This window comes from Trichosurus vulpecula, chromosome 3 (genome assembly GCF_011100635.1).
Source record: "Trichosurus vulpecula isolate mTriVul1 chromosome 3, mTriVul1.pri, whole genome shotgun sequence".
NCBI classification, from domain to species: Eukaryota; Metazoa; Chordata; class Mammalia; order Diprotodontia; family Phalangeridae; genus Trichosurus; species Trichosurus vulpecula.
The window spans coordinates 4,619,804-4,639,770 of record NC_050575.1 but is presented as its reverse complement, the minus strand read 5'-3'; the positions used below and the strand labels follow the sequence as shown (position 1 = coordinate 4,639,770).

The window sequence follows — 19,967 nt, the reverse complement described above, 5'->3', positions numbered from 1 at the left end:
AAAGGGGAAGAGATAATAGGGAATCACATAATTCCCCTGACAAATGGGAATCCCATTGGAAGAAACATATTTGTTACCATAGCATCCTCATAGGATTATTGCTGTAGAACTGGCAGGAATCTTAGAGATCGTCTAATCCAACCCCTTTTTTATAGACGAAGAAACTGAAGAAGAGGAGGGTTAAGTGACTGCCCAAGATCACCCAGAGAGTATCAGGAGAGGAATTTGAACTCAGATCCTCTGGTTCCACAGTCTGAGTTCTTTTTCTACTATAAAATACTGCCTCCTATAAAGAGCCATCTGGCTTCTTGTAGCACCATTCAAATAGCTGCTCCTGGAGATGAAACACATAGCATTCTTATTGTGATTTGAGTCCACATCTCTGTAACTTGGTTATCAATTAAAGAACCGCAGAGCTGTAACGGGCCTTAGCAAGCATCTAGTCCAACACCCTCATTTGTATAGGTGAGACTAGTGAAGAGAAGAGAATTCACCCCATAGTAAATAACAGAGTTTACATTCATACACTTCAGTCCACAATCCAGGACTACATCACATTTCTACCATACAAGTTTTGATATGAATTATACCGGCTTCAAACATTTAGTACCTGTGTGAACCTGGGCAAGTTGTTTCACCTCTTAACCTCCATTTCTTCATCTATAAATTGGGGGTTGTAGAAGTACCTCCCTCACTAGCTTATTTTGAGGATCAAGTGAGATAATATATATAAAACTCTTCACAAACCTGTAATAAAGGACTGTATGAACATCAGTCCCTTATTGTGAATCCATGTAGGATCTACAGTGATATGACAAGAAAAAATTCTTTTCCAGTGAGATAATTGTCAACAACAAAATTACCACCAACAAGTCCTCCCTATGGAAAGAGTGAGAAATAAAAAGATGGTAGGACAGTATCATGTCACAGCCATACCACTGGCACCAATCAACAAGTGCCTGTGTTATGTCCAGAATGATGTGTGCTTTGAGAGACATGAAAAAGAAGCCTCAGCTTCCACATCTGCAAAATGAGGTGATAGGGCTAGACCTAGCTGACTGTAGCGTCCCTTCCAACTTTGTGTTCTTTGATGCAGACCCCTTCCAATTCTGACATTCAGTGTTTTTGGATTCCAGGTCCCCTCCAGCCCTAATATTCTGTGACTCTATTATTCTAAAGCTTCTCTCAGCTCTAACATTCTAGATTCTGTCCTGCCCTGGATAAAAACAAATCTTGATCTTGGATTCCCTGCTTGCCACTGATTCTTTAAATATATTATATAACTATTATGCCTCTGTAATGCCAGCCTGCTAGAAAAGACCATGAAGAAGGTGTTTAATTAGTATATATTCTTGGTTACCATGGGCTCATTTTCTTTAGGAAATTTGACTTCCATTCTTGGCTCTCTTATGTAATTGCTTCCAATATGTGAAATTAACATTTCCAGATATCAATCAGCTCCTACAGGCACATTTTCTCCTTCCTCACATAGCAATATACAGATTTCTTGTCTCAAAAACAGAAATTTCCATTGCCATCAGGAAAGGACTTGTCTGATGATTTAGAAACTGCCTGGTAAAGCATATAGTTGATCATTCTGCCCTGACATGAGGCATCAATACAAGGAATAAAAAACATCTTATAAATGGTTCTCAGCAGATGAGAGAGCTATTAAAAAGCCAGAAGCAATGTGAACTAAAAATTTGCGACCAGTTTTTTTCCTTAACTCATTTTTCTCTCACTTGTGATCAGCTGAACAGACCTCACAAGCTCTTCATTGTTAGTCTGATTTCTGACCTCAAGCACTGATACCACTTTATTCTGGAACACAAGTACTCTCTTTTGCATGGTGTAGTGGAAAGAATTCTGGCCTGGAAGTGAAAACTCCTGGGTTGGTTTTAGTCCTGGCTTTGTCACTAACTCCCTCTGGGCAAATAACTCAATCTTCCCGAGTTTAGTTTCCTTGCCTACAAAATGAGGATGTTGGATTAAATAATCCTGGTAGTTCCATCTAGTTGTAATTGTCTATGATTATTTACAATTTGGATTGATACATGTGAGCCCCAAATTTTCACTTTAAACCAAAGCGAAACAATTTTTTGAAAGCTTTACCACTTTAAATAAACTATGTTTTGTTTTATAGCTGCATGAATATAAATCCTCATCCCATCGTATTTTTCGGTTGAACAACATAGCAAAAGCACTTAAGTTTTTGGAGGATAGCAATGTAAGTATTTGTTGTGTGTGGTGTTGGTCTCTGTTTATACAATTTCAAAAGGAAGGAAATGTATTTTACATCTTTTATGTAACTCCATGAGGAGGGCATGACAGGAATCTGCTGTAATGACCATGCTTCAGGCTTTGAATGCTTAAAAGTCAATTAAAATCAATGGCACAATCTTGTTGGTTTGGGGAATATTTCCTGAACTTTCCACATACATTCAAATAAGAACTCTCCCTTTCAAACCTAACATTTTTTAATTCAGTCATTTTTTTCTTCATTGCCAAGTCTCCCCTTCAAATTACTTGCCATTTACAATTGTCATCAGACTCACTGTTCCATTTTTTCAATGGAAAATATCCCAATAACACACTGGCTGGTTTCCAAGGAGCAACCCACTTAAATAGAAAAAGACTCATCACAATTAGGCTGACAACGAGTTTATGAATTCTTTGGCAATAACAACCTATGAAAGAAGGAAAAATTCAAAATAAGCACTACGTGATCCCTTTACCCTTCTGCAGTGTTTGTGGCAAAAATTCCTGTTTTGCAGCAGTAAAGAACTAGAAACAAAGTTTGTACCTATCAGTTAGGAAGTGGCTGAAATGAAATGGATTAGTTTAGTGCAGTAATAAATTATTGACACGAAAAATTTAGAGAAATCTAGGAAGACTTTTATGAACTGATATTGAGTTAAGTAAATGGCCAGGAGAGCAATTTATGCAGTGGCCATAATAATGTAACAGAAAACAATACTGAAGGAAAATAGAACTCTGATTACTATATTGACCAGTTGGGGATTTCAGAACATTGGCCGAAACTTGCTTTCTTCCTTTCTGCAAAGAAATTGGCCTTAGATGTGGGATGAGACAGGGGGTATCAGATATAACCAGTGACTACAGGATTGAATTATTTTGCTAACCTGTACTACTTCTGTTATAAGGGTAGGTGTGGGTTGGAGAAGAAGGTAATGACAGCAATTTTTTGAAGAAAAACTTGCATTAAAATTACTTTTCAAAAGTATTCATGATACATAGGTATGAGGTGTGTATAGTTTGCAAAATTTTGTATTTCATTTCTTCATCCTGAATCAATTTAATCATCATCTCTCATCTCTTTTGCATTTAAGTTACTAAAACATTAAAACGTATGTTTAAGTTTTTTGTAGAATTGTTCTACCTCATCTTCTATGGTAGATATTAGTATATAAAGAGCAATTAATAATAATAACAGCTGTTCAACTGCTGAATCTTTATTTGGAAATAAAGAGGAGAGAGGTAAAAAGATAGATCGGATGAAATCATAGCAACCAAACACTAGGGAAATTGGACATGGTGATCAATTGAGGGTAGGATCAGTTACCTTGGAACAGGCATGTTAAATGAAATAGGTAATAAAAGACATTTATATGGTGCTTTAATATTTGCAAAAGATTTTTCCCATATTATTATTACATTTGGTCCTTGGGATAACTTTGTGAAATATGTAGGTATAACAGGTTTGACCCTCCTTTTACCTCATCAGGGATATTGAAAGGACCAAATAGAATTTATATATATACATATATAATCTTATAACTGTCAAGCACAGTTTGCCTCCACATAATTGCAGTAGATTTTTATGAAATTATATAACTTTGTGTGGACCATTTGTTATTTCTGGTTTATCCTTCACCTCATCACCTCTGTATGAATGCCCTATATACCTACATGTACATAGAAAACTTTATTCATTTAATCACATTTCTAATAATAATCCAACTCAGTAAACATTTAAGCGTCTGCCACCTACAAATTTAATAGGACGTTGGCTCCCCAAGGCAAGGAATCTCCCAGTTTTCTATTTGCATTCTCGGTTTGCTATGCCTATTATATAACATATAATAAATGCTTTTGGATTGACCGGTTCTCCTCTTTAAGTTCCAGTTTGTTCTTCAGGAAATTGGGGATGATAATGATACCTATACTCATGACCTCTCAGAAGTGTTGTGAGGAATGTGCTTGGTAAATTGTAGGATGCTGTACAAATGGAAGGTGTACAGTATGGCACTGCGGATTTAGACTCAGAGGAATCTCTAAAGCAGAAAACCAATTTAGAGTCAGCTGTCACTTACTACTTCTAAGACCCGGGGTGTCACCATAGCGCTGTCAGCCTCAGTGTCCTCATCTATAAAACGAGGGGAATGGACTAGAGGTCCCAGGTCTAAATCTACGACCCCAGGAATCACTTGTGGGGTGTATCACAGAGGAATTTCTTAAGTTCAGGTAGAGTCTGTGAAGTCGAATTTTGAAATTTTGTGATTCGGGCCCCCAGTCTCCGTCTGAATTTATTTGGTCTGAAATTTCAACTCAATTCTATAGACATTTACTGAGCACCTACTATGTGTGATTTTACACTAGATATTGAATTTAGAAGTTTACTTTGAAATTTATTTTTCTTCTCTTTTTTTATCATTCCCTTCTCCGCTAGAGAGTGAGCATCTTAATAGCAAGGATCGCTGTTTTTCATCCGCACGTCCCCTAAAACAGGACCCTTCACTTAATAGGTGCTTCGTAAATGTTTGTTGAATGGAGTTGTTTCCAGTGTGCTTGGGTGGCCTGTGATCAACCAGAAAGGTTATTTAATTATACTTCGGAAAGATGGAAAAGTGTTAAGGACGATTGTTTTGTATCAGTACGACAATCTAACGCCCAACAGATAGTAAATGCTCAATAAATACATTTTCATCCATTCACTCACTGATGATCTGTGATTAATAATAAAGCATGAGTGTTATCTCTAATTAGAAATATTTTGAACAGATTACTAATGTCAGTGTTTTGAGTAATCATGGAATCAAAGAATTTGAGAGTTGAAAGCACTTCAGCGGCCATCCAGTCATTATGCCAAAAGAAATCCCACTGTAACGAACAATAGAAATGGTCATCAGGTCTATGCTTAAAGCCCTTCGAGGAGGGGAAATCTACCACCTCTCTAGGAAATCAGTTCGACTTTTGGAGAGCTGAGAGACAGACAGAGAGAGAAAGAGAGAGAGAAAGAGAGAGAGAGAGAGAGAGAGAGAGAGAGAGGGAGAGAGAGAGGGAGAGAGAGAGTTCAATAAGAGACATCTAGATAATTACAGTTCCTCGTGATTGCTATATTATGTGATCTGTTTCCCAAACTCACTGTTATACTCCAGTGACAGAATCACTTCTCTTTCTGTTTCCATTAACCCATTACTTAAGCATTGACTCTCTGTCATGCTGCTTCCGTCTGCTGCCTTCTCATGTGAGATTTCTTCATGTGAGTATACAATGCTATCCTATGACAGCTACCTTTCAACTGTCCTCTTTTTTTGAATAAGGTGGACCCGCCCAGACCCATTGTACAGTTACAGGTTTCATCTCGCCATGTCTCAGTAAATCAAATTCACCTCCCTGAATTACCGTCTTTCCTTCTTTTTGCTTGTAGACTAATCTTCAGACATTTCAGGCCATGGGTTGTCCTATTTCCTGCTTTTTTGGATTTTGTTTTCTGTGAACTTCAGGCTATCTCAATTCATTGCTATTCTTGCTTCACTGTGGCTGCTTTTTGGGGTATTTAGCTTGGTAAATACATAGCCTCCCTCCCCTATCATCTTTGATTTTAAAGTAGTTCCTTTGATTAGATTTGCAAAATACCCAACAACTTATCAGCCTGTGTTATCTGGCCAGGAATCTGCCATCCCTATACTTCAAGCTATTGTCCAGAAATCCAAATTCTATTTTCATATACCATCTTCCTAACTAGATGTTTACTTCCAAATTATTTTTTTTTGTCTTCTGCATACCCTTCCTCCAGTGGGCACAGGGAGGATAACACAGTCTTTGCCCCTATGGTCTTCTTGCTTAAGATTTCTTCATCATTGGCAATACTTTTAAGCTTCATTCTGGCAGCACCCTTTGTGCTCATGTGAATCTCAAGAAGTGGCTAGTATTTAAATATTTTTTTTTAATAAATCTTGGAAGGTTCTTTGTTAGTCAAGCCTTAGATACGTGTCCTGGGAAGACAACAGACCTCTATTTTGTTGTGATTGGGTCAATGAACAGCCACCTCAATATCCTCAGAACAAGGAATCAACTGCTGCTACTACTCTTCTCTTCCTTTGGCCCTTCCTTGCTCAATGATCTTTTCCCTGCTAGCTTTCATGGTTCTAGCATATCGCTCTTTGGAAGAAAAACAACTACCCCCTTAGAGCATCCAGCCTCCTCCTGATTTTCAGAAAGAGTTTCAAATCTATTTCTCATGCTCTATTTTATAGCTATATCTTTTTCCTTCCCTTTCTCCTGTGCCCCTTTCCAATATCTTAGTAAGGCTCATCTCCCCTCCTCAACCACAGAGCTATTTTTCCCCCTCTGAAGCTTTATTTCTGTTTCCTGTAGGAATACTTCATTGTCTCTGACACTCTGAAGTACTGAGAGTCATTCTCTGATTCCATTCATGCTCTTCTGGAGGGAAGTGAACCTGTTTGATCACAGATAGCTGTTACTCTGCTGTGACAGAAAAACAAACTTCCCATACTCTTAGTGCTCTGTAATTTTCTCTACTCCATACTGATTAAGATTTTCAGCCTTATTTTTGTTTTGTTTTTAAACTCCTTGTCTGCGTGTTCACAGCTCAATCCTAAGCTCCTGGTTAAAACTTTTACAGCCAAGTATTACCTTTTAATAACTTGACAACTCTACTTACCTTCCTCTCCGGAGTTTCCACAAAGCCATTTCCCTGAGCCTTGCCAACCTCTAACCTCTGACTAGTCACTTCATCTACCAGTTCACTCTTATCAATTTACTTTGCCCTCCAACTTTTCCTAATTTTTCTTGCTTACTTTGCTTTATCTTGCCAGCTAGTTTTTTGTCTTTCTCGACTCTTCTTCAGTTTCTACTCCCTAATCATCCTTGATTGGCTTTAATTGTATTTGACTCTTCTCCTCTCTGAACAGGAAAGTACAATCTGGGCCTGACAACTGTTCCCTTCAAATTTTCTTCAGTTTCTTCCAAAATTTCTACCCTAAATTCCACCATTGACCCACTTCACTTGTTCAAACACATACAAATCACCCCCATCATTTCCTTCTTAATCCTTCTCTTTTTTCCCCACTCTTCCACCAACCTTTTTCCCACAGAACCCAAATATTAAATGTTAATTAATAATAATATTAAATTACTAGGTGTTGATTTTGTTAATTTAGTGGTGGGTTTTTGTTTTGTTTTTAGAATGGAGGGTAATATAGCATAGTAAATTGAAAGCCAGCCTGGAAGCCAAAAAAATCTGAGTTCAAGGCCCACCTCTGACACATACTAGCTTATATAGCTCTGGACAAACCACTCAACCTCTCAGTTCCCTAGGCAACTCTCTAAGCTTATAAGTCACATACAAGGTAGAAGGTTTCTTTACTTGGGAGGTCACTACACAAATGAAATCTCAAGGTCAATCCTGATCTCTTGGGGTACAGGGCACACCACCTTCCTTTAATATGTTCTCCATGGGAGTTAAGTACTGAAGCCAACAAAGCATCAGTTTTGCATATTGGGTATCCCCAGGGATTCTTGTGTAGCATTGGACTGACTGGAAGAAGCAGAGTTTTCACAGCATCCAACACAATGGCATCAAAATTGGTACCTCCTTTAATATCACTACTCTCTTTCCTCTAGGTAAAACTGGTTAGTATTGATGCAGCCGAGATAGCCGACGGAAACTCTTCTTTGGTTCTCGGATTGATATGGAATATAATCCTCTTTTTTCAGGTAAAATAATTGATTTTTATTAATCGGAGACTGGCAAAGAAAGAAAAAGCAAAATTTCATTTCTGACAGATTGCGAATTCTTTTGTTTACTAACAAAGAATAACACAAGTCTAGTTTATTTAAAAGTGTGAGTTCAGGGAATGTTTGCTGTTGAGAAAACACCATCTGTGCTGATGGAGATGATTATTCACAGAGATCATAGGATCACAGAGCACTGGTGATGAATGATAAAGAAAGGTTGAACGCTGGTTATCAGAATACTGCCCCAGGCTAGAGAAATACAGTAGGTTATGTTTAGGTTGGAGTTTTGTTTGCTTGTTTGTTTTTTAAGAGTGAAAAAAAAAACTCATTCTAGAGAGCTTCACATTCCTTTTGAAAATATGTGCAGGGAGTTGGGAAAATGAGCCTTACGGGGAAAATATCAAACTTTGTAGTGTTGAATTTTCCCCTGGAATTACTCATAGTTTAAGTGAAGGTTCTTAAATTGTCTATACTAAACAGATTCAGACCACAAATTAAGTAACGTCAATTACTCATGCAGTGACATAGGGAATGTAAAACCTCATTCTCCTAACGTAATTTGGTCTGTATCTTGGAAATTTAGATTTTATTCAATATAAGATGTCAGGTCTGTAAATTCTGAGAAGACTACAATGGCTGGGAGAGTTTGGTATTTACAAAAAGTTCTTCTGAGAGTTATTTCCCAGAATGGGATGTTCTCACATGTCATATACTTATTGGCCTTTGGCTTCTTTGAAAACTAGCCATTCCAGAAGTAGAAATGATAGTTTATCTCTTTAATTATCCACACTGGGATAGACAAATAAGTTAAGCACAGAATTGCTTAATTGAGTGTTAACTCCAGAACCTCCTATCATCCTCCAAACCCCCCTACCTCCCCCAGGCCAAATCCTGTCACCAAAAGTGAAACTACACACAATAATAGCCTGATGTAAAAAGATCAGCCTGTAAAGTGGGTGTTGGTCCTGTGCCCTGGCACTGGAATTGTAAAGCAGTTTCCTCTTATTAAAGATATTTTATGGGTATGATTTAACCATTCAGCACCATCATTATTAAGACAAAGCCAGTTATGTGCTTAATAATTCACATTTATATAGTGCCTTAAGGTTTACAAAGCACTACCTTCACAATCATGCTGTGTATGCTTAATGCAGATATTATCCCTGTTTTATAGTTGAGGAAACTAAGGGTTAGATTAAGTGAATATAAAAATATGGGCCTGTTCTGGTCTAATTTTGCACTTTTAGAGTCACAGGGCTGGTGCATATTAGAACCAGGATTCACGCACCCCAAATTTCTGATTCCAAGATGGTTGCTCTTCCCACTGCTCTGAAATGTCACCCATCACACTTTCCACCTCCCAAAATTGTTCTAAATTACCTTAAAGGTTTTAGGGAAATGAAGACAGCGATCCTAAGGACTGGAATTTCTGTGGGATGACAAGAGACTCATACTGAGATTCTCTTTCCTCCTTCAGATTAAGGAGCTCACTGGCAACCTCAATAGGAACTCCTCGTCTTCCAGCTTGTCCTCTGGCACTCCAGGCCCTGACTCAGATTCATCCCTGCCAATGACTCCCAAAGGAGAAAACAGTGTGGCTCTGTCAGTGAAGGATCAGAGGAAGGCCATCAGGACCCTTTTAAACTGGGTCCAAAGAAGAACAAGAAAGTAAGTTCCCTTCTTCTTTGTGGCACTCGAAGGAGAGGCCTCATTGCCTCCCTCTGAATGCTTTGCCTTTTATATGATTTTAGAAGCTGAAGCTCAGCTTCACACTTCCAGCCTGGGCAGTAACCCTAGGAACCTGCCCCTGTTGATTAAGGGAAGAAGAAGTAAAGGATACTCCATGTGTGTGTTTATTTTTAATCTGCAAAAGGAAAGGCTCGGTGTTCAGAGTCTTTGCTGTTTTGTCATGCCACAGAAGTACAGATCAGCCTCTTTTTGCTTCATTACCCTTACTGAATTAACTATTGAGAATTCATTTTCCACATCTATAAAATGTCATGACTGAGTGATCTCTAAGGCATTTCCTAGCTCTGACCTTCTGTTTTCCTGATCCTGAGGTCAGCTCCAGCCCAGACATTCTGTATTTGGTATGTGAAATGTGTTTTTGATAGTGAGAACCATCTGTTTTAGTCCCATGTTTACATGCATCTTTAAGTTGAAGGACTTTGTTTTTAAGTTATGACCAGCTTAAAAGGTTGAATACCATGTGCTGGGCAGAGGGACTCATCTTCTTAGTGTCTAATTCCTTTTATCTGACCTGGGATAAAATATATGTCTTGAGATTTCACTTTTCCAAAATCACGTTTGCTCAGGAGACTACCTACCTCACAGGCAGGAATATTTTGCTTTCGTGTCTCTTTCCAAATAAACCAGTCATTTGTATATATGAGTTGTGTGTTTCTTCTTGAGCAGAGACAGGTATAATGATTTCATATCATGCATGGAAATACAGACTTTTGTCTACCCTGTCTAATCTGAGTTAAATTTTTGCAGATACCAATGGGTGAGGATGCTTAAGAACCCACACACACATAGCTGTTAACACATCTTCTTCAGCTACAACAAATCCATGAGTTGGCACAAAGATAAATGTTCAGAGCACTAGATTAGATATTAAGAGCACCCGATCATAAGCCCTGGGTTTGAATCAAAACACTTATTAGCTGTGTTACCTCACTAATATTGAATTTTCTCACCTATCAAACGAGACTCATAGTACTTCACTGGGCCATGATCATCAGGAAAGTGCTTTGTAGACAATAAAGTGTGTAAATATAAGCTGTTATCATCATTATTATCAGTAACACTTCAGTAATAGGTGATTTTGCCAGTGTGGATATTTTCTATACTGACACTCCTGCTTTGCCCCAGATTGACTTTGAGAGTGTCTGTGACCAAAAACCTCTGACCTCAGTGGCCAACCTAGTTATCATCCCCTCTGATTTAGCCAGACTGGGCCGCAGGCAGTAGATATATAATCTGTCATTGAGTTTGTGTGTCATTGAAAATAATAGGAACCTGAGAAACAATACTAGTAATACAATTAAATAAATAAAATTAAAATGAAACATAAATAGTAAATATAAATACTAAAACTTTATAATAATAAAAGTTTTAAAAGGAATTTAGAAGCCCTACTTTAAGAGTACGTGATAATACAAATTAAGCATCTGCTCTGTGAAGGGTAAGGTTACCAGTGGAAATGTCAAATTCTGGTAAGATACAGCCCTTTCCTCATTTACCTTTACTATCTAGGTGGGGGCATATGCCCTATACATTGAAAATCATTGCACAGATTAATAAAGGATGACTATATTAGTGAGATACATAGTACTATGTGAAGTCAGAGGGAGGAAAGATCATTGCTAACTGGGGAAAATCAAGGAGGTTTCTATGGAGAAGATAATTGGGCTTGAAACCATGGGTAAGAATTTACTATGTTGGGGGTGGTCAGTGAGGCAATTAAACATTCTAGGCATGAGCATTGAGGGGTAGGAACAGCATGAGCAAAAGCATTGGGGAGGAAAAATATAGGGCATGTATAGGGGACAGAAGTCTGATTTGGTCAAAGGATGGTACATGTGGAGGTGACTTCTGTGAGATGAGGCTTGAAAGATGAGGTGATGTCTGACTGTTGAGAGTTACTTTGTCTTTAAAAAAAAAGAGTTATTCTGTCAATTAAGTAAGCAACTGACAATTTTTAAACAGAGGAATTACATGACCAAATTTATACATAAGGAAGATGAGTTTAGAAGCATGGAAAGGATAGGTTAGAGTCAAAAGAAAGTGTAGGTACAAAGACCTATAAGGAGGCAATTTCAGTGAGCATAATCATGTTCATGAAAGGCACCAGCAGCAGGAATAGAGAGAAAACGGGAAAGATGTCGTGGCAGTAGGATCAACAGAAGTAATATCTGTGAGAAGTGAAGGAGAAAGAGTCAGAGGGAGCCCTAAGTCATAGAAAACAAGGCTGAGAACGGTGCTGTTAACAGAAATAGTAAAAAGAAGAGGAACAGGTAGAATGGCAAATATATTAAATATGGTTTAAGATATATTGACTTTGAGGTTCTAGTGGACCATCCAGGAAGAAATGAATTATAAGTAGAGAGGAGGAAGTCTTGCATTATAGCTTTGGGAATCCCTTCATTGAAGGAGGAGTTGAAGCCATGGGACTGAATGAGATTGGAACATAGATTTAAATTTGGAAGGGACCCTCAAAGTCTATCTACTGCAACTTACCAATGAGAAAACTGAGGTCCAGAGAAGTTAAGTGACTTACCCAAAGTCATACAAGCACTAAGTATTTGAGGTGGGATTTGAATCCAAGTCTTCTGACAACCAGCGATGTCTTCCTTATACTACACTGGCAAATGGGAAAGTAAAATTAGGCAAGATGCAAATAATTACCTAAAAGCAGTGAGTAGAAGTTGTTATTGATTTTTCCCTGAGTTTTAAAATGTTCGAATGTTACTATTAAAGCATTTCTAAAGACTGCTCATTTGCATGCCTTGAAATTTACAGTTTAAGGATTTATTTGGCTTCTTTCTGTGGTGAACAGGGCATCATCATTTTCTACATCAGTAGAAATAATAATAAACTACAAAACTCAGAGGCCAGGTGTATTGGTGTGGGTGTGTAATCCCTGTTACTGAGGCTGGTAGATCACTTGAGCCCCAGGAGTTCTGAGCTGATCAGTCTGATAACAATACGTTGAGCTCCCGAGAACAGAGGACCACAAAGCTGCCTAAGAAGAGAAGAACTGGCCTGGGTTGTAAAAAGAAAAAGTTAAAGTTTCTGGGCCAGTACGAAATAGGCCGAACAGGCCTGTGAGTGGCCACTGTCCTTCCAGTCTGGATTGAGATAGGGAGACCCAGTCTCAAAAGAAAAAAAGACAATAACAGAAAGAAAAAAAAAACTCACAGAGCACTTTCCTCATAGGACTTTGAGGTGTGGATCACGTCAGTTTTATCATCCCCATCTTACAGGCCCAGAAAAATGAAATGACTTGTCCACGTGCATACTAGGAATTGTTGGATCCAAGGCTCAAACCCAGGCCTCTCCTGATCAGGGCTCTTTTCACTATATGATGACTATACAAAATAGAAATGCTAGTGTTCCAGGCAGTCTGATGTGGAGAGATGTTGTCAATCTTAGGGAATAAAGCTCAAACCTTTCTATTCAGATTGTGACGACAGCATCATAATTGATCATGTATTGGTTGCTTTCTAACCATTTCTTTTGCTGTTGTAATTGTTTAGATATGGGGTGGCAGTACAGGATTTTGCAGGCAGCTGGAGAAGTGGTCTTGCTTTTCTTGCCATAATAAAGGCCATCGATCCCAGCTTGGTTGACATAAAACAAGCCTTGGAGGATTCTGCCCGAGAGAACCTAGAGAAGGCCTTCAGCATAGCACATGATATACTTCACATACCTAGACTCCTGGAGCCAGAAGGTAGGAGTGTATTAAAAACAAACAACAAAAAATTAATGGGTGGATAAGCATAGAGGGGGGTTCATTTCAGAGCTAGTGCTTAAAGGTAAATCCCAGCTCTACTATTAAAAAGCTGTGTAACCTTGAGAAACTCTCTTAACCACTTTGAAGCTGACCTCTCAAAGCACCTCTGTTTTCTCATCTGTAAAACAAGAAGATTGGATTAGATCAGAAGTTCCCAAACTTATTTGGCCTACCATCCCTTTACAAAAAAAAATTAATGTTTTTTTTAAATTTGCATCATTTCAAAAGATAGAATTTTTTTAAAAATTATGCATCTTAAATTTAATAATTTGTTGTAAATTTGTGTTTTTTTCCTTCATTGAAATTTCGATGATGCAATATTTCATCATGTAACCAGATAGTATCATATTGTAAGCAAATCATTACACAGACTTATTCCTGCTGATGCATGCTGGACTTCCCCACAATGCCAACCCTGACCTGCCAACACTTGCTTGTTAAGACCTGTCAGTGGACTTGACCACTGATGGGTTATAATTTGCATTTTGTGTGTTTACATGGAAAATAATGTAATCACTATGACTTTAACTCTGTTACGCAACACACAAAACATATATGAATGATTTTTCTGAATTTTCTTCTCTTCTTTCCTTATGCTTCCACTTCCCACTTATTTTTATTCAGTGCCCCTCAGTTGCAACTGAAGCTACTAACTACCCCCTTGGATCATTCCAGTGCCCCCTAGGGGATGGTATTGCCCACTTTGGGAACCTATGGATTAGATGATTTCTTAAATTCTCTCCCAGCTCTCAGTCTATGATCTAATGAACCTGCCTCTAAAATGAGGAACTTGGACTAGTAGATGCTCAAGGCCCCCCTGAGTCTGTTTTAATTTTTGTTTGTTTACCATTAACCATAGTTAACATTTGTGTGTTTCTTGACAGATATAATGGTTGACTCACCAGATGAACAGTCGATCGTGACATATGTGGCGCAGTTCCTAGAGCATTTTCCAGAGTTAGAAGGAGTATGTTTTTTTTTCTTCTCCTGCCTTCTTTCCTTCCTTTCTTCCAGAGTTCTGAACTTAGAGTCAGGAGAGACCTGTGTTCAAATTCCAGCTCTCCCGTACATTAATTGTGTAGCCTTAGAGAAGTGGCATCACTTCTCAGAATCTCAGATAATGATATTTGCATTACCTGCCTCAGGGATTCTGAAATGAAAATCCTTTGTAAGCCAATGACAGTGTGAGTTGTTAATTCTTCCTTTTTTTCTCCCTTTTATTCTTTATTTTGTTCTTTTCTTTCTCCTTTTTCCCTCCTTCTTTCCCTCCTTTCCTTTCATTTCCTTTGCTTTCTTTTCCTTTATTTTTTCTTTTTATTCTCCTTTTCCTTTTCCCTCCTTCCATTCTTATCAATCCAAATTTAAGATTTCAGAGTTGGTAAAGCTGGACTTTGAGCTCTATTGTGAGACATGTGACTGGTACATACATAGAAGCTTCAGCCTGGTCCCCCTTTCTGCTATCATACATCACTTACTATACTCTTCACATCTGAAAAAGTAAGACAAAAAAAAAGCCGTTTACACAATCCAGGCATGTTTGCTCTGTGCAATCTTTCTCTTGGTGACTCCAAGCTCCACATCATGTTTTATTGAAATCCATTGAAAACTACAAGAGAGCTACTCATTTGAAAAATAGGCTGCAGCTGCTTTGTTTACTTCAAACTGAAGTAAAACCTGAGCTATAAGTTCAGCCAGACCCTCTTTATTTGTATTTAATCAAGCAGATTCAAAGCCTGTTGAAGAGTCTACCATAGTAGACAGAATTGGGAAGACCTCAGTCAGAATCCTGGCTTGCTACAAATTACTCATGTGATTGAAATCAGGTCATTTCACCTCCTCTCTTTTAGAATGAAGGGATTGGAGAGCTAGGGGCCTGTGTGGCTAAAATGTCATGAAATTAAAAAGGCATGCCCCCTCGAAACCTTTTTAATAGTCACCATTCTGTTCAAGATGGAAGACAAACCACAGATTCGAATTGGCACTGTCAAAGACATGGTGAAAGTTGGTCAGATCCTTCAAAAGTTACCGTGGAACAAATGACCAGACAACCATGAAATGTAAGCCAATTGAGCTGAAAGAAGACCTTGCTTCATTGGTTATGTTTAGTTTGGAGAAGAGCAGACGTAGGGGAGACATAAGCTCTTCTGTTCGGGAGCTGAAGGACCAAGATTTGTTCTGCCGGTTCCCAGGGAAAAAATCCCTAGTTATGGGTTGAAGGAGGCAAATTTTGGTTCAAAAACAGGAATTGCCTATGACTTCTAGAATAATTATTAAAGGGAATGAGATCGGAATTGGAAGTCAGTCGGTGAACATTTAAGTACCTGTTAGGTACCAAGCATTGTGCGAAGTGCTAGGGATGCAAAAGATAGTCCTTTTCCTCAAGAAGCTAATAATCTAATGGGGAAGAAGACCACATGCAAATATGTACAAACAAGCTATATACAGGATAAAAAGGAAATAGTTCTGAGAGCAAAGGCACTGGAGTTGAGGGATTGGAAAATGCTTCCTGTAGAAGGCAAGATTTTAGTTGGGACTTAAAGGAAGCCACAGAAGCCGGTAGATGGAGATGAGGAGGGAGAGCATTCTAGGCATGGTGGACAGCCAGAGAAAATGGCCAAAGCCAAGAGATGGAGTATCTTGTTTGAGGAGCAATAAGACCCATATCACTAAGTTGAAGAGTATGTGGTTGGGGGTGGAGTGGGAGGGGGAGGGGTAAGGACTGGAAAGGTAGGAAGGGGCTGTGTCATGAAGGGCTTTGAATGCGAAACATAGGATTTTGTATTTGATCCTGGAGGTGGTAGGGAACCACTGAAATTTATTGACTACAGGTGGTGGGGAGAGGGTAACAGTCAGACCTGCACTTTAGGACTATCTTTGAATGGAGGATGGATTGAAGTGGGGAGCCTCTTGAGGCAGGCAGACCCCCCCCCCAGCAGGCTATTGCAGTAGTCCAGGTATGAAGTGATGAGGGCCTGCACCAAACTGATAGCAGCGTCAGAGGAGAGAGAAGGGGAGTATTCAGGGGAGATTGTAAAGGTGAAAGCAGCAGGCCTTGGCAACGACCTGGATGTGAGAAATAGTGGAGATCTGAGGATGACACCTAGGTTGTGAGCTTGAGCAAATGGGAGGATGGCGTCGTCCTCTACAGCAATAGGGAAGATAGGAGGAGGGAGCCTTAGGGAGAAAGATAATGTAGTGTACTGTAGCATGGTGGAGGGGCCCTAGCAGTTCTAGATCATGGTGAGCAAAGGACTACACTGAACCTTCCTTTGCTGTCACCCATGGCAGCATGTTTCAACGGGTCCTTCTTCCATGTCCAAGCTTGCACCCATTGCCACTGGCCCCATTTTTCCTCTCTACTGGAGCAAAACTGCCCCCAGCTGCCCCCAGCTGGCTGATCTTCGCTCCTCTCTTCCAGGACTTGAGTGTGCCATAGGCCTGAGTGTCCCACATCAGATGTTCTTACAGGCATTGCCACTGCCGAGGCCTGTGACCTGCCCCCTCCAGCACTACCAAAGGAGCCACCAATGCTGAAGTCTTAGCACTGCCATGCTTTCCTCAACCCTCTCCCCATCCTGTGTCGGGACTAGCACCTTCCCCACCCCCAAACCGGAGCCTGAGCACAGCTGCAGGAGCTTCCATGATTCTGTTGCTGCCCCGTCAAAGCTGGGGCCTACACTGGGCTCTAGAGCCCATAGAAGTTCTTCATCCGGCCCTCTCTGGAAGTCCCAGAGAGAAAGAAGGTTATAGTTCACAGTAGTGAGAGCAGTATCTCCCCTTTAAAGCTTTTAAAATTGATGATGTCCCCCCACCTGCCCCTCACACCCAAATCCTCAGCAAATTACCTGGGGTGCATTTGGTGCATTTGTCCTTAATCCCAATTCTGGAAGGTCTCTAGGTTCCAATGGAAATTCAGCTCTGTATTTTCAAGTGCTCCAAAGTTCAAACAAAGCACACCTGCTACAGTTCCCAGTGGCCTCCCAGATGACATATAAAAAGGCTCAAGCAGTTCCTTCAGCCCAGTTCCTGGACAATCTCAAAATTCCAGTCTTTGGGGAATTCCCAGGACGACCACAGCTGGTGGGTCTGGAGATCATTGTCATTTCTAATACAAAAATTATGCAAATTCAACCAACAACAATTTAAAGCATTTACCATCTTGAAAGCACAGTCCTTAGACACATTCCTTAAAGAGAACATTCAGATGTCTCTCATTGCTGAATCCCTATAGACGGTTTACTCTTGAAGGGCCCCTGGATGCCTCACAGTATGGGGCCAGCACCACAAGCAGCATGGATGTCGCCCAGGGTTTACTTTCCTCTACTTCACTGGGACCGTGAGGAGCCAGTCCTTGGGCTTTTACACTAAATGTTGTAGGCCAGACCTGACTTAGGCCAATCTAGTTGTGCAGGTTTGAAATTAGAACAAGATGAGATATTTGTAAACCACCTAACAGTGAACAAAAGGTCATAGCAGGGAAAGGAATATTTAACAAGGAAAAAAGTAGTCGCATGTAGCTTTGCTGCCTCTGTCGTTACCATGCTAGACGGTCTGTTGGCCAAAACCCTGAGGGAAGAGGAGCCGATTCCTCTGTATCCTTACTTTGTGTACTCAGGCCATCAAGAAGCTTCATCAGGGGTCCAAGCTTTAGTCCCCCGAGCTAATTAAGTCTCAAAGGCAGTCTCATTATTTTTAAGGAAAATTAAGCCTTTCCTATGTGACAGATTATGTTTCTACCACAGCTGCCATGGAAAAGTAGTTAATCATTCTTGCTATCTAGGTGCTAAGGTTCATTTAACTAGGAAGGCACTTCCTGAAGCAGCTGGGTGGTACAGTAGATAGAATGCTGGACCTAGAGTCAGGAAGACAAGTTCAAGTCTAGCCTCAGACTCTTACTAACTGTATGCTGCCCCAGTGTCCGCATCTGCAAAACGGGGGATGATAGCATTTCCCTCCCAGGGTTGTTACAAGGATAAAATGAGACAGCGTTTGTAAAGCCCTTTGCAAAACCTCAAAGTGTCATATAGATAATGCTGGCATTGTTATTAATGAACCTCCCTTCCTTGCAACTTACAATACTCGCTCTGTGTGTGGAAATTCAGCTTTTGTGCCCTAATCGTTACCTTCTAAAATTGTCCCTCCTGGGACTTTGATGATTCCTAAGCTCCAAGTTTCAACTCAGCCTTAATTCAACAAAATTCAGCTTGACCAACAAGCACTTGTAAGGGTGATGAGCCCCATGTCGTAGATGTAAAGATAAGAGACTAGAGCCCCCACCCTGAGACATTTGACTGAGGTGGGGGGGGCGGCAAGGGAAGAGATATAATTCTATATATATGTATATATTTAACATCAAGTAGGCAGTGAAGAGGCCAAGACACCATGGCACATTGGTACCCTCTCTGCAATTTACAGAGTTGCCTAGAGAAGCCAGAAGTGACCTGCCCAGGCCCACAGAGCTAGCATGTGGCAGCAGCAGGACTCACCCCAGGTTCTTCTGACTCCAGCTTTCTACCCACTGTGCCACACGACCTTTCATGATGTTAACAATAATAAAACTGATCTATATCAAACTTTAAGGCGGCCAAAGCACTTTTCCATATATTACCTCATTTCCTCTTCTCAAAAGCCCCGTGTGGGAAATGCTGAGAGCGCTACCACTCCCATTTTACAGGTGAGGAAACAAGCTAAGAAAGATTTAAGGTCACTTAGCTAGTAAGCATAGAGTGAAGATTTAAACACATGCCTTCTTGGCTTCAGGCCCAATGTCTTATCCATAATGACACAACAGTCTCTGTTGATAAAAATGCAGGTGTTTGAAAGGGCAGATGAGTTCAGTTTGGGACATCTTGAGTTTCAGGTACCAACAAGACATCCAGGTGGAGAAAGCCAGCGGGAAACTGCAGCTGCCAGACTGCCGCTCAGGGCAGAGATCAGACCTGAATATATAGATTTAGGAGTCTCGTGTCACAGTAATCATTGAGCCCTCTGGGAGCAAATGAGATCACCAAAGGAGGAAGCATAGAGAAAAAAGAAAAGAGGACCCAGGGCAAAATTTGGAGTACACTCCCATGTTGAGAGGAAGGAGCGGGATGGGGAACCAGCAAAGGAAACTGAGGAGTAATTGTGGGAGAGAATTAGAAGAGGACAATATAACCAAAGTCATGGGAAGAGGAAGAATACAGGAGGAATGAGGGGTCAACAATAATGATAGCAAGCATTTATACAGAACTTTAAGGTCAGCAATGCATTGTACATGTGTCATCTTCTTTGACCCCCACAGCAACCCTGTGCAGTAGGTTCTCAAATCAAAAGATGTAGGAAATTTGAGGTAGACGAGGATTGAGGGAAAAACCCATCACTGAATTTAGTAATGAAATCGTGGATAATATTTGAGACACTCATTTCTTTAAAGTCCTGGAAGTTAAGTCATTGAAGGCTGTAG

At 40.0% G+C, this 19,967-nt stretch overlaps 1 protein-coding gene across 1 annotated transcript in view; it reads left to right on the top strand.

Annotated features, from left to right (window-relative positions):
- Positions 1-19,967, top strand: part of CLMN (calmin) — a 162,638-nt gene that overhangs the window by 113,122 nt on the left and 29,549 nt on the right. The window contains exons 4-8 of the mRNA XM_036748257.1: positions 2,144-2,227; positions 7,891-7,983; positions 9,482-9,672; positions 13,266-13,459; positions 14,407-14,489. Coding sequence (XP_036604152.1) covers positions 2,144-2,227; positions 7,891-7,983; positions 9,482-9,672; positions 13,266-13,459; positions 14,407-14,489 — 645 coding nt within the window. The remainder of the gene's footprint in view (positions 1-2,143; positions 2,228-7,890; positions 7,984-9,481; positions 9,673-13,265; positions 13,460-14,406; positions 14,490-19,967) is intronic.